At 42.6% G+C, this 15,234-nt stretch overlaps 1 protein-coding gene across 1 annotated transcript in view; it reads left to right on the top strand.

The window, feature by feature from the left end:
- The window catches only part of RXFP2 (relaxin family peptide receptor 2), a 74,226-nt gene that overhangs the window by 5,663 nt on the left and 53,329 nt on the right, over positions 1–15,234 (top strand). Inside the window, 2 exon segments of the mRNA XM_004386033.1 lie at positions 10,458–10,604; positions 14,972–15,049. Of these exon segments, the coding sequence (XP_004386090.1) occupies positions 10,458–10,604; positions 14,972–15,049 (225 nt within the window).

Here is a 15,234-nt window from a genome sequence, read left to right on the forward strand (position 1 = left end):
GCCATTGATGAATACATCACATAGTACGCCATTGAGGAATAGGTCACATATTACGCCACTGATGAATACATCACATAGTACGCCACTGAGGAATATGTCACAAAGTACGCCATTGATGAATAGGTCACATAGTACGCCATTGATGAATAGGTCACATAGTACGCCATTGATGAATAGGTCACATAGTACGCCACTGATGAATAGGTCACATAGTACGCCATTGAGGAGTACGTCACATAGTACGCCATTGAGGAATACGTCACAAAGTACGCCATTGATGAATAGGTCACATAGTACGCCACTGAGGAATACATCACATAGTATGCCATTGATGAATAGGTCACATAGTACACCATTGAGGAATACATCACATAGTACGCCACTGAGGAATTATGTCACATAGTATGCCATTGATGAATACGTCACGATTTTTAATCTAACTTATTTTTGAAGGATATTTGGATTGTTTCCAGTTCCAGGCTATGAAGAATAATGCTTTTATGAATATTCTTATCGAGTCTCTTGGGGTACATGTGCATGTATTTCTACGGGCAAATACCTAGAAGTAAAATTGCTGACTTACAGGGATTGCAGAGCTTCTAGTTTAGCACAAAAGGACAGACTGTTTCCCAAAGCAATTGTGCAGATCAATGTCCCTACCAGTGTATCAGAGTTCACAGAGCTTCATCTCCCCACCAAATAGTGAATCGTCAGTTTGGTTGGTTGTTTCAATTATAGTCATTCTGGCAGTCTGCACTGATAGATCATTGTGGCTTTGATTTGCATGTTCCTGATTACTAATTAGATTTACTGCCATTTCAGATGTTTATTGGCCATTTGGATGCCCTCTTGTGTAGTATCTATTCAAGTCTCTTGCCCATTTTCTACTTACTCTTCATCAGTTCCTTATTGATTTGTAGACGATGCAGATATATATTCTGGATACAAGTCCTTTGCAAATATCTTCTACTCTGCAGCTTGCCTTCATACTGTCTTTTGTTGATGGGTGCCATGGAGTCGACTCGGACTCATAGAGGCCCCAGGTGGCAGAGCAGAACTGCCCCACAGGGTTTCTAGCCTGTAATCTTTATGGGAGAAGATCGCCAGATCTTTCTCTGGAGGATCTACTGGGTAGGTTCGAACAACTTAACCGTTGTGCCACGAGGGCTGCTTTTAACATTCTGTTAATGGTGGTGACTTTTTGTTTTTGTTTTTTTAAAGAGAATCTCTTAATTTTATGATAGTCAAATGTAGCAATCTTTTCCTTATGGTTAGTGCTTTTTGTTAATCCTTAAAGCCTCCACCCCAAAGTCATAACGTTTTCTGCTATATTATCTTCCAGATATGTTACTGTTTTAACTCTCATACTTAGATCTATAAGGAGCCCTGGTGGCACAATAGTTAAGTGCTCGGCTGCTAACTGAAAGGTTGGCAGTTTGAACTTACCAGCCACTCTGTGGGAGAAAAAGACCTGGCTATCTGCAGACTAAGAAACCCTACGGGGCAGCTCTGCTCCGTCCTATAGGGTCGCTATGAGTTGGAATCGACCTGACGGCATACAACAACAACAACATTTAGATTTATACTCCCTGTAGAACCGACTGCCTCCCCCCGCCCCCTGCCGTGTCATTGATAATAAATCAAATGTTCATTTGTGTGTTTGTCTTTTTACAAGTTTTCTATTCTGTTTCATTGTTTTTTTTTTTAATCTTGGCACTAATATCATACTGTTTTAATTATTGCAGCTTTTAAATACGTCTTGATATACAAATAACTAGTCTTCTTGCCCTTGTTGCCTTCCTCAGGAGTGTCTGCGCTCTTCTTGTATTTTTGTATTACCACATGCCTTTTACATTCAGCTTATCCATTCCTACACACACACACACACACACACTCATACACACACACACTGTTACAATCATACACACTCATACATATGCACACCCATACACATACACACACATATACACTCATACACACACACATACACACTCATACATACACACACCCAGACACAGTCTTACACACACCCATACACACTAATACACATGCATACACACTCATACAGACACACACCCATACACATACACACACTCTTACACACCCATACATACACTCATACACATGCATACACACACAAACTCATACATGCACGTACCCATAGACATACACACATACACACTCACACACACAGAGTTATACTTACACACACTCATACACACGTTCACACACACACAAACATGCACACTGATGGGATTTTTTTTACTGGTATTGCTTTGAGTCTATAGAGCAATTTGAGGGAAGAATGAACTTCTTTAAAATATTAAATTTTCCATTTATTTAGCTCTTTATGTCTCTCAATAATTTTACACACTTTGCATAAACATTTTGCACATTTGAGATATATTCCTAGATATGAGACACTCTTAAGCTTTTTAAACATTTTATTTTCTAATTGTCTGTTGCTGAGAGAAATACAATTGATTTACAGTAAGCTTGTTAAACTCACTCATTCTAATAACTTCTCTGTAAACTCTCTTGGATTTTTTATGTTCACAATCATATCACTCATGAGTGATGAATGACTGCTTTATTTTTTCCCTTCCAATAACCCTGCTGTATGCCCTGGAGTCGATTTCGACTCGTAGCGACCCTAGTGACCCTCGAGGACAGAGCAGAACTGCCCCATAGGGTTTCCAAGGCTGTAAATCTTTACCGAAGCGGATAGCCAGCTGTTTTCTCCCATGGAGCCGCTGGTGAGTTCGAACCACCAATCCTTCAGTTAGCAGCTGGGCGCTTAACTGTTGCGCCACCAGGGCTCCTGACTTTTTGTAGATCTCTTAATTAAAACCAGGAAGTTATCTTGTTTTTCGATTGCGTAGTTATTTTAAAGTCAGAGTCTGATTTTTTCATCTCTGGAGCCGCGGTCATAGGCAAAGTGAAAGACAAGTGAGAGGCTGGGACAAAACAGTTGTGAGATACAGAACTGAGGTCTAACCTCCCACGGGAATTCTCGCACCACCGCCAGATTCCACGTTCTCACACACCGTTCCAAACACTCGTTCCAGCCATTGCTGTCAGCAGCGAAACCTTCACCAGCCCGGGAGGAGAAAGACGTTAGTTTTCTGTAAAGTGAAACGCATTCCTTTTAAAGGGCTGGCTTTTCTTCTCTGCGTACGTCCTCTCTAATTTCTAACAACAGAACACTATTTTTCTAATAAATCGGTGTTATCGTTGTTGTGTGTCGCTGAGCTGATTTTCTACTCGCAGTGACCCCAGGTGACAGAGTAGAAATACCCCCTTGAGTTTCCTAGGCTGTAATTTTTTTAAAAAAGAAACATAATTACCATGTATTATAATATAATTTATAATATAATCACCATATATTATAATAATCATTGGTTATTATAATTAATCAATTAATTTATAATTAATCAATATTGTGATTAATCAATGACTATTATAATATATGGTAACTTAGTTTTTTTTTTAAATCCCAACACGACTAACAAAAGAGTTAGCATCTCTTTGCAGTTCCCTCTGAATTCTTTCACTGATTTTATTGGTGTTTAGAAATACAAAAACTTGGAAACCCACCACTAGCCACTGCCATCGAGTCAATTTCAACTCACAGCGACCCTACAGGACCGAGAACTGCCCCATAGAGTTTCTTAGGCTGCAATTTTGAAAGACACACACACGCACACACACACACACACACACACATACACACACACAAATTACCATACGTTACAATAATTACCATATAGTATAATAACCACTGATTATTATAATCAATGATTATTATATGGTAATTTAGTTGTTTTTTTTTTAAATATCCTAATATGACTAACAAAAAATCTCTTTGCGGGTCCCTCTGAATTCTTTCACTGATTTTATTGGTCTGACAAATATAAAAACTTGGAAACCCACCACCACCAACCCACTGCCGTTGAGTCGATTCCGACTCATAGTGACACTGTAGGACCAAGTAGAACTGCCCCATAGGGTTTCCTAGGCTGTCATTAAAAAAAAAAAATTTTTTTAACCCCAAATTACCATGTATTATAATAATCACTGATTATTATATTATAATCAATGATTATTACAATATATGGTAATTTAGAGGGTTTTTTTTTAACATCCTAATATGACTAACAAAAGAGTTAGCATCTCTTTGCTGGTCCCTTGGAATTCTTTCCCTGATTCCATTGGCCTGAGAAATACAAAAACCTGGAAACCACTGACCTAATACATCAGGGAATTGACCAAGGAAAAGGAGCCAAGACCTTAAGGAAGTTAAAAAGAAAAGGAGAGGGGGGATCTGGAGAAGGAGGCAAACAGTGAGGCATCCCAAAACCCAGGGAAGGAAGCTTCCAAGCTGGGAGAGGGATGGGTGGCATCGCACGCTGCAGAGAATCCAGTCAGACAAGGAGGATAAAACACCTGTCGGATTTTGTACCATAGAGGTGTTAGGATGCTGGTGAGAAGAATTTTGGGCCAAGACTGAATGCTGAGAGTTGAAGAGTGAGAGGGTGGTGGGGAAGGGTCCTTTCTGCCCAACCACAGGCAGCAGTCTTGGGAGCAGATGAATTTGTATCCAGATAGGATTAGAAATGGGGAGAATCAGGACGAAGAGGAAGGAGCCCTGGTGGCACAAAGATTAACCGTTGGTTGCTAACTGAATGGTTGGTGGTTTGAACCCATCCAGCGGCTCCGCAGGAGAAAAGACCCAGGTTAACTGGGTGGGTCCACACAAAGGAAGAATAGCCAGAGAAAGTTCTTTTAGACAGAGGAGTCTATGAATGAGAGAAGAATTAGAAGAGAGGGAGAGAGGGGGCAAAGGGAAGAAGGATTTCCCCATCTGCACGTTTCCACGCCAAGTTCATCAGGCTTCGTCCTGCCCCTTTACAGTCGCCCTTTCCATGTTCTTCCTCCTTTCACCCACCATCGTGTTTATTCTCTGAGCTCACTGTTGTCAGGCAGGTTTTAGGAAGAAGACAGCCTCTCAAATCCATGCGGACCAAGATAGGCATTTAAATACTAAAAGAGAAGATTGTAACTGAAAAGAATGCATCCCTACAGGTGAAGTTTAGGCGGTTTACAAGTTGCCATTACCAGTTGCCGTTGAGTCAGCTCCAGCTCATGGTGACCCCATGTGTACAGAGTAGAACTCTTCTCCGTAGGGTTTCAGTGGCTGAGTTTTCAGAAGTAGATTTCCAGGCCTTTTAGAAGAGAGAGTTTTTGGAAGAGAATATCCTTACGTCCCAGCCATGGCATTCAGGGTACAGTGTGTGACCCAGCCAAGGGAAACGTGAGGCCAAAATCCATCACTTGCGAGGTTGACATTGGCGATTTGAAATTCTCATTTTTTCCCCCAATTTAAATAAACGTATTGAGCCTCTACCCTGTTCTACATAACCAAAAAACCAAACCGTTGTCATCGAGTTGATTCCGACCATAATGACCCTATAGACAGAGTAGACCTGCCCCATAGGGTTTCATTTCCTGGGCTATAATCTTTACAGAAGCAGATCACCAGGTCTTTCTACTGTGGAGCCACTGAGTGGGTTAGAACAGGCAGTCTAGCACTTCACCATTGTGCCACCAGGGCTCCTTGGTGTAGTCTTACCTACAGGAAACATCCGGAATAAGCAAGTGTGCAGAGATCAAAGTGTATTAGTGATAACTAGGGATGAGTGGGAGGGGGGAGAGGAAGACTCATTCCTTGGGGGACACTGAGCTTTGGTTATGGGTGATGGAAAAGTTTAGAAATGGACAGTGGTGATGGTTGAACAACATGGTGAACGTAATGAATGTCACTGAATTGTATATGTAAAAAAAAGTTGAAATGGCAAATGATTTGTTACATACATAGTTACCACACCACCACCAATAGCAAAAACAGTGGGTAGAAAAGGATCCTAGGGTGACCCTCTGGGTCGGCCTCCTTAGGTCAGGGAAGGCCCAGCAGACACAGCAGACACCTCAGGGGAGGGTATGCACTGTTGTATCTGTCTGCCCCCAAGAGAGGGCCGGACGCTCTGCTTTTACGGGCTTGCTGGGTGTCCAGGGTTAACAACTAGACACAAAAGCACAAATAATCCACTCATCCTCCTTAATGTGATCACTAAAGCTTGGCATGCCCTTGTATTCAGACATAACACCAGTGCCTGAACTCAAACCCCTGCCCTTGGACAAATGGCATCGTAACTGAGAGCCAATAGGCTTCACCTACTTCGGGAAAACAGTCTGGTGACCGCTCTGGTGGAGGACACCTCAGTATAAGGTGGTGTTTGCTAGGAGGACTCAGACCTCGCAAGGACATTTTCCCAAGAACCAGAGTAACACCAAAAACCAAACCAACTGCCATCTAGTTGACCCTGACTCATGGCAATCCTGCATGCTTCAGAGCAGAACTGTGCTTCACAGGGTTTTCGATGGTTGTGACCTTTTGGCAGTAGATCACCAGGACTTTCTTCTGAGGTGCCTCTGGGTGGATTCCAACTTCCAACCGTTTCGTTAGTAGCCAACTGCTTAACTGTTAGCTCCACCCAGGGGCTCCTAAGACCAGAGTAGCCCAAACCCAAAACCCCCTTGCCATCGAGTCGATTTGGACTCATAGTGACCCTATGGAAGTGCCCTAATATTCTCCATTTTCATTTTCTCATCTTTAGCTGAAGATGAGGAAATATCAGTCGTGCAGAGCTGCTATGAAGATGAAATGAGATAAAAAAGAGACTCCAAGTACAAAGTAGATGCTCCACAGAAGTGTGGTCCCTATCCTTTGGCTGCTTTCAAAAGCATCATCCATCCCGCCAATCCAAGACATTCCCGCCCATGATGCCGACTTCCCAGGGCCTGGCTGGGAACACCTTGCCAGCTTCCGTTACTCCCTTCAATGAGTCATGATGTCATGTCTACACGCTGCTTAAATCGTTTTATGTGAAGTTTCCACTTGAACTGCCTTTTAAAAAATACATGACCTCCACAATTTCACTAGAAAGTTTACGAAGAACACGTCTTTGTTTTCTAAAAAGTACTCTCTCAAAATGGAAACAACTTCTCTTACATCTAAATTTCTGAGATTTTTGAACCAATGTGTGGTCATTCTTCCGTAAAGATCACAGCCTGGGGAACCCAATGGGGCAGTTCTGCTCTGTCACATAAGGTTGTTATGAGCCGGAATTGACTTGATGGCACACAACAACAAGAATGTGGCCATTCTTTCCACAGATATAAAAATTTTGTAAATGTTCATTTTATTTCCTTTGAGCAGTCATTCAATCAACATTCAACTGTTCAACTCTCACTGGTCTCCTATAATATCTCCTGCACAAGAGGACTCTTTTTAATTAGTCCTCATACAGAAACCTTATAAATCCTTGTATTTCTTAAAAGGAGCTCTGGTAGCACAGTTGTTGAGCTCTCAGCTGCTAACCCAAAGGTCAGTGGTTTGAACCTACCAGCCACTCCACAGAAGAAAGACCTGGTGATCCGCTTCCGTAAAGATTACAGCCTAGGAAACCGTATGGGGCAGCTCTACTCTGTCCTGTAGGGTTGCTATGTGTCGGAATCAACTCAGTGGCATCTACCAACAACAATAACATGTTCCTTGAGATGAAGATTCAATTGATACCCTCACAGCATAATGACTAAGAGTGGGGCTCTAGGGTCAAAGAGACCATTCAAATCTGCCCTGTGTGGCTTTCCAGATGAATGACTGAAAGCTACCCTGGGTGCTGCAAACAGTTAATCGCTCAACCTCTTAACCAGAAGGTTTGCGGTTTGAACCCACCCAGAGGCGCCTGGGAAGACAGGCCTGGCGATTTGGTTCTGAAAGTTGACAGCCTTGAAAACACCATGGAGCAGTTCTACTCTGCACACATGAGTCACCATGAGTCTCAATCAACTTGAGGGCAACTAGCAATGACAACCCTGAAACCCCCCACCCATCTGTCAGTCTGTCCTACTGTGGTGGCTCGTGTATTGCTGTGATGCTGGAAGCTATGCCACCAGTATTTCAAATACCAGCAGAGTCATCCATGGTGGACAGGTTTCAGTGGAGCTTCCAGACTAAGACTAGGAAGAAGGGCTTGACAATCTACTTCCAAAAATTAGCCAAAGAAAACCCTATGGATCACAACGGAATATTGTCTGATACAGTGCTGGAAGATGCGCCTCCTCGGTTGGAAGGCACTACGTAATAGCCGCAGCGATGGACTGGAGCATACCAACAATCATGACGATGGCGCAGGGCTGGGCAATGTTTTGTTCTGTTGTACCTAAGATCACCGTGAGTTGGAAATGACTCGACAGCAACTAACAAACCCAAACCCAAACTAAACCCACTGCCGTCGAATCGATTCCGACTCATAGTGACCCAATAGGACACAGTAGAACTGCCCCATAGGTTTCCAAGGCTGTAACCTTTACTGACGCAGACTGTCACATCTTTCTCTCTTGGAGGGGCTGGTGGATTTGAACCACCGACCTTTCGGTTAACAGCCCAGAGCTTTAATCACCGCACCACCAGACCTCTGTTACTAACAACAACAAGCCTGAAACGTGAAGGATAATATCACTTGTGCCAAAGGTTTGTTAAAGAAGTAACAATGAACTTCTTGTCATAAGTTTAATGGAGAATTATTTTTTATGGACACTTTGTTCACGCCCTTCACTTCTTCTACTAAAGTGCTCATATTTTTATTGTTAAGTGTCGCAGCGGCGACGGTAATCGGGACAGTGAAGACAGTAACCAACTGCACAACTCTTACAGAGAAGTGGGGCCAGGAGGGTCACTCTGAGGAGTCGACCCCCACTTCAGTCCCAGGAGTTTATTTTATAGTCAATACAGCAATCAATAAGGCAATTAACAAAACAATGGGCTTTGGGTGCGGGCAAGGGAGAAGGAATTCAGGTAAACAAGTCAATCAGTAAAGGGACAATAGGTTTGGGAAAACACATCCGGACAAGTCTCGACATGTTGGAGACAAGTCTCAACATGCTGTGCAGCATAGAGGCCTGTGGGGGCTGCAGTTGTCAATAGTGCAGCCATGTTTAAATGGCATATATCCCCACAGTTAAGATCTTATCTTTTAAATCCATTAACCTTTTATTATATATCGCAAATAAAGTTCCCTAATGCAGTCTTCAAAAAAAAAAAAAGAATGAACTGAGATAAACCATCGTGCGAAGTGCCTGTCACCCTGTAAGTTCAATGAGTGTTAGGTAGCTATGAGCCAGAATCGACTCAATGGCAATGGAGTCTTTTGAGGATTATGGATTGACTGTGATTGTTATCGGCTACAACAATAGGCTCAAACATGCCTACTATTGCGAGGAGGGCGAAGGACCCAGCGACGCTTCGTTCTGTTATACACAGGGTCGTTATGCGTTGGAACTGCCTTGACAGCATCTAACAACGATACATTCTAATGTGATTCTGGACGGCCCTCTAACTAGACTTGGTTATAAACTGTCCTTTTGCATATGTGTTTTACTGTAAGTCACCTCAAATCCTTCTCATCAATAATAAGTAAGTAAATAAATTCGTCTATTTGATCCTGTTAGCTCTTGGTTCTACCTCTTGATTTCCAGAGTAGGGTAATACCCTTGGTTTTGTATACTATTACCTTCCTGAAGTGAGTTCAAAAGTGCCTTCATTCCATTCTTGGTATAGGTCATTCAGGTATGATTTTAAGAAAAAAAACAAAACCTAAACCTATTGCCATCAAGCCAATTCCAACACATGGCGACCCCATGTGACAGAGTAGAACTGCCCCATGGAATTGTATTGGCTGTAATCTTTACATGAACAGATCACCAGGTCTTTTTTCCCTTGGAGCCACTGGGTAATTTGAACTGACAACCTTTAGGTTAGTAGCCAAGAACAAACCATTTGCACCGCCCGAGGACCAATAAGTATGATGTTATTGTTGTTGTTAGTTGTTGTCGAGTCTACTTTGATTCACGGTGACCCCATGTGTGTGGGGTGGAAAGGCTCCATAGAGTTTTCAAGGCTGGTGACCTTTCCGGAGTGGTTCGCCAGGCCTGTCTTCCGAGGTGCCTCTGGGTGGGTTCAAAACACCAAACTTTTGGCTAATAGTTGAGCGCTTAACCTTTTGCATGATTGTTTAAAATGTTATAATTAAGAAAATTATTCAAAGAAAATGTGCATTAAGACTAGCACCGCACTGAGTTTCTGTAACGGTGGTGGAATATTGGCAAAGGGAGAGTGGTGATGGTTGCACAGTCTGCTAAGCGGGATCAGCGTCACTGAACTGTACACATGAAAGACTGTCCAACTGGCAGATGCTACGTTACATATTTTTTAATGCTGTAAGAAAAACAAACAAAGACTAACTCAATTCATAAAGTTCTTGTGGAAATTAAACAGCATAATATAAGAAGAGCTGACTTCCATTACATACGATTTTTTCCGCTCTGTTGTACAGAGTTCACGCTGACTGAAGGCAGTACAGGCGCTCCTTCGTGCCAAAAAGGCTATTTTCCCTGTGGGAATCTGACCAAGTGCTTGCCCTCTGCTTTTCACTGCGATGGCGTAAACGACTGTGGAAACAGCGCTGACGAGGAGAACTGTGGTGAGTCTCCCCGTTCAGCTCCATATACGTACCTCACCTACGAACGCCCTAAAACCGTGGGTGAATCAAATAATAATTGTAATGAACTAGAAGACGTGATTCATTATTCTACAGGGAATTCTTCTGTAACACAAACAACTGTTCTGCAATGTACTTGTGACAATTATCTGCGATTTCATACATGTTGTTGCTGGGTGTCTTCAAGTCAATTTCAGCTCATGGCAACCCCCTGTGATACAGCAGAACTGCCCCATAGAGTTCCCTAGGTTGTAACATTTAAGGGAGCAGATCGCCAGGTCTTTCTCCCGGGGAGCCGCTGGGTGGGTTTGAACCACCGACCTTTTGGTTAGTAGCCGAGCACTTCGCCCCTGCACCACCAGGACTCCTGAGTTTCATGTATAGAGGTTGTTTAAAGCAGAAATATATTATTGTAAAATATTATATTTTAGAAGCTTTAATACTATATTTTAATAATTATTTGGATATCCATATTTTAATTTTAAATGCCTTCCTATACCTACCTCCAGAGCCCTGTTGGTGCAGTGGTTAAGAGCTTGGCTGCTAAACAAAAAGTCAACAGTTCAAATCCACCAGCCGCTCCTTGGAAACTCTATGGGGCAGTTCTACTCTGTCCTGTAGGGTCGCTGTGAGCTGGAATCAACTTCACAGCAATAGCTTTTGGTTTTTTCTGTATTTGTTTTTTGTTGTTATACCTACCTCCTGTTGTTATTGGCTGCTGTCCAGTAGATTCCAACTGATAGCGACCCCATGTGACAGAGCAGAACTATCCTATAGAATTTTGTTGGCTGTAATCTTTATGGAAGCAGATGGTCAGGTCTTTCTTCCTCAGAGCTGCTGGGTGGGTTTGCACTGCCGACCTCTCAGTTAGCAGCCAAGTGCTTAGTCATTGTGCCCCCAGGTCCCCTGAGTTTCATGTATAAAAGTTGTTTAAAGCAGAAATATGTTACTGAAAAATGAGCCCTGGTGGAGCAGTGGTTAAGATCTTGGCTGCTTACCAAAAGGCTGGCAGTTCGAATCCACCAGCTGCCCTGGAAACCCTATCCGGCAGTTCTGCTCTGTCCTATAGGCTCACTATGAGTGGGAATCAACTCAACGGCAATGGGTTTGGTTTTTGTAAAGTGCTGTATTTTAGAAATTATATTTTAAAATTATGGGGATACCCATATTTTAATTTTAAATGGCTTTCTATATACTCCTGTTTTTGCTGGGTGCTGTTGAGTGGACTCTGACTCATAGTAACCCCATGTGACAGAGTAGAACTATCCCATAGAATTTTGTTGACTGTAATCTTCATGGAAGCAGATGGACAGGTCTTTCTTCTTCAGAGCTGCTGGGTAGGTTTGAACTGCTGACCTTTCGGTTAGCAGCTGAGAGCTTAACATTGAGCCACGAGGGCTCCTTACCTATCTCTAATGGCTGGTAATTTGACTCAACTGCAAGAAAATCGATCATGTGCAGATGGGCACATTAATTCATTTAAGAGACAAACATTGAGTGCCCGCTCTGTGCTGGGTGCTCTCTAGTTCACTGGAACAAGGCGGGTTCCAGGGAGACGAGGCCGTTTCCGTCGTGGGGTTCACGTGGACAATGCGAGCAGGAGGGACAGTAAACTTGTAGACAAACAAGTAATTTCAGACAAGGTAAGTGCTGTGAAGCAAAAAGCAAACAAAAACAAGATAATGGAATAGAAAGTGACTTGTGGCGAGGGGTTACTTTAAAGATACAACCAGAAAAAGCCCCCCACAAGATGATAACATTTGAATCAAGAACTAAATGAAAAAAATTAAACAGCCATGAAATATTGGGAGGAACCATGTTCCAAGCAAAGGAAACAGCAAGTGCAGAGGCGCTGAGGCCGCAGGGAACAAGACGGTGTCTCTGAGAGACAGAACGGCCGGAGAGGCTTGAGCAGAGTGGACAAGGAGATAAACAGAAGGTGAAGGGGTAAGCAGAGGCCCGATCACGTAGGCTCTCACAGACCATTTTAGTCTGAACACTGGGGCTGCATATATGGTATGGGAGCCCTTGGGTGGTGCAAACAGTTAATACCCTTGCCTGCTAACTGAAAGGTTGGAGGTTCAAGTCCACCCAGGTGTGACTTGGAAGAAAGGCCTGGTGATCTCCTTCTGAAAAAAATCAGCCATTGAAAACCCTATGGAGCACAGTTCTACACACATGGACTCGCTATGAGTCAGTTGACTAGATAGCAACTGCTTAGGTTAAGTTATATACAGTCTAATCTGACCTGGCTGTTTTTCTCTGGAGGAAACGGATTCCAAGAGAAGTTGGCGTGTCCTGGGACCAGTTAGTCACAGAATAGCCACTAGATGCCAGGTCTTCTTAATCTGAAAGAATCTCACGTTTTCAGCCATACAGAGCTGCCCCTTCTTCAGCACTGCCCAGTTCTCAATCAAGATGCAGCAACGAACCCAGGAAAGCTGGCATCTGTCACCGGCATCAGCTGTCCTGCTCTAGGGGGCTCACAGAGACTTCTGCCCTCACTTCCTGTGGGTCACTCCGGCTGGTCCTTGGGATGCAGTTTAGGTGTCACTTCCTCCAGAGGGCTCCCTGAGACACCCTTCCCCATGCAGGCTAGGACCAGCCCCTCCTCTCTGTCGCCCTAGCTCCCTGGGCGCATCTGGATGACCGCCCTGACTATACGCCTGGCTGTTGTCTTCTCGCTGTATTTCTCTCACTAGACGTGAGCTCCTTGAGAAGAGGCCTTGGCTCTCATTTGTTTGGGGGTCACCAGGGCCTAGAACATCAGAGTATTCAGCAGGCGCTCAATCTATGCTCAGTGATAGGGCAGTCCTCTGGATTCCAATGGGCAAGTCTCTCAAATTCTTGGCCTTTCCTCTTCTTTGTAAAGGAATTAGAGACCATGGGTGTCCATCTACCTCACAAGGGTGTTCTCAGCCCTAATTACATAATGCACATAAGGGAGTTTATACAGGTAGTCCCCGACTTATGATGGGGTTCCGTCCCACAACTCCGTTGTTAAGTCAGTTCTGATGTTAAGTCGAATACTTATGTTTTGCTTTTTAGTTTTCATTATTATTGCCTTTTATTATCAGTATCTTTATAAATCTGATCTTCGAACATCTGTGAGTGAACATCTGAGAATGATAACATCCGCAAATTATGTGCTGCAACATTGTATGTGGTATTACTAACAATAAGATGTACAAAAAAAAAAAAAAACACTGGTTGTAAGTGTGGTTTGAAGTAATTCAAATAGATCATAAGTCAGGGACTACTTGTAACACAATTAAAAGCCTCGTTGTAAAACCATGGAAGAAACTATTGAGTATATTAATAAGAAATAAAAACAGGTTAAAGACTGCAAGGACCAAAAGGGCCTGTTGGTAATTTTTTAACTTACTTTTTTATTTGTATGGGCTTCAATATCACACATCATAATTGGTAACTTATAATTTTAATATCACATGCTAAGGTAACATTACTTCAAAATCGAGCCTTTTTTAAAAAATACGATTTATCACCAAGAAGACAGGGAAACTGGGGAAATAAGCAGATTATATTCTCTGACAAACTGAGGCAGGCGTATTTCTCTGAACAGGACAAGACAGCCTTTATTAAAAGAACTTGGTTTTTTGCTTTATTAAAAAGGTCAGGTGACAAATTTTAACAGAACTCATTACATCTATCAATGGCATGGCAGTGTATGTGTATGACAAAAATAAAATTCAGATTAGATTTTCTTCTGAGGTTCTCAAAAGTAAGATCAAATCCTAAAAAGGTCAGTATTAGACATAGGTGACGTTTGTCAAGACAAATCTATTCGTGTATAATAATGATATCTTTGCATTGTATATTTTATGATACATTTGGAATAGGAGTCCCTGGGTGGTACAAACAGTTAATGCACTCAGCTGCCAACTAAAAGGATAAAGATTTGAGTCCATCTAGAGATGCCTTGGAAGAAAGTCCTGGCAATCTACTTCTGAAAAATCAGTCACTGATAACCCTGTGGAGCACAATTCTCCTCTGACACGAGGTTGGAATTGACTCTAGGGCAAGCGGTATTGGTACCTTCGAAATATTTGCAATTGTGAAAAAGGGTAAACTTCCAGAACGTGCCTAGCTGATATATTTAAGCTTACTTGTTGCCGTCGAGTCGATTCCGACTGGTAGTGACCCTATAGGACAAAGCAGAACTGCCCCACAGGGCTTCCAAGGAGTGGCTGGTAGATTTGAACTATCAAATCATTCTATTTCTTAAACAAATTTTAAAATTTATTTGATTATTATACTGTTTATACTTCTGTTATGTAGTGTGATATTTGGTTTATAGAATGACTGACATATTCCTCACTGTTTCATAGGAGACACGAGTGGATGGGCGACTATATTTGGCACAGGCCGTGGACACGCTGATCATGGGTCATTCACACAGCAGTGCTGTAAGGGCATTGGGTCAAACACTTGGCGTCAGCTTTGCAAACAGCATGATTTGTGGCTCATGGATTTACATGGCTAATGTGATAAACTCCCTTTAGAATGTCAATTTTAGGTCAATGTATTTTAGAGGCCAACTGGTCTACCATCTGCCTGTGAGACAAAAGGTCTGAAGTAGAAAACGACTGTC

The sequence above is a fragment of the Trichechus manatus genome, unplaced genomic scaffold, assembly GCF_000243295.1.
Source record: "Trichechus manatus latirostris isolate Lorelei unplaced genomic scaffold, TriManLat1.0 scaffold00153, whole genome shotgun sequence".
Classification (NCBI taxonomy): Eukaryota; Metazoa; Chordata; class Mammalia; order Sirenia; family Trichechidae; genus Trichechus; species Trichechus manatus.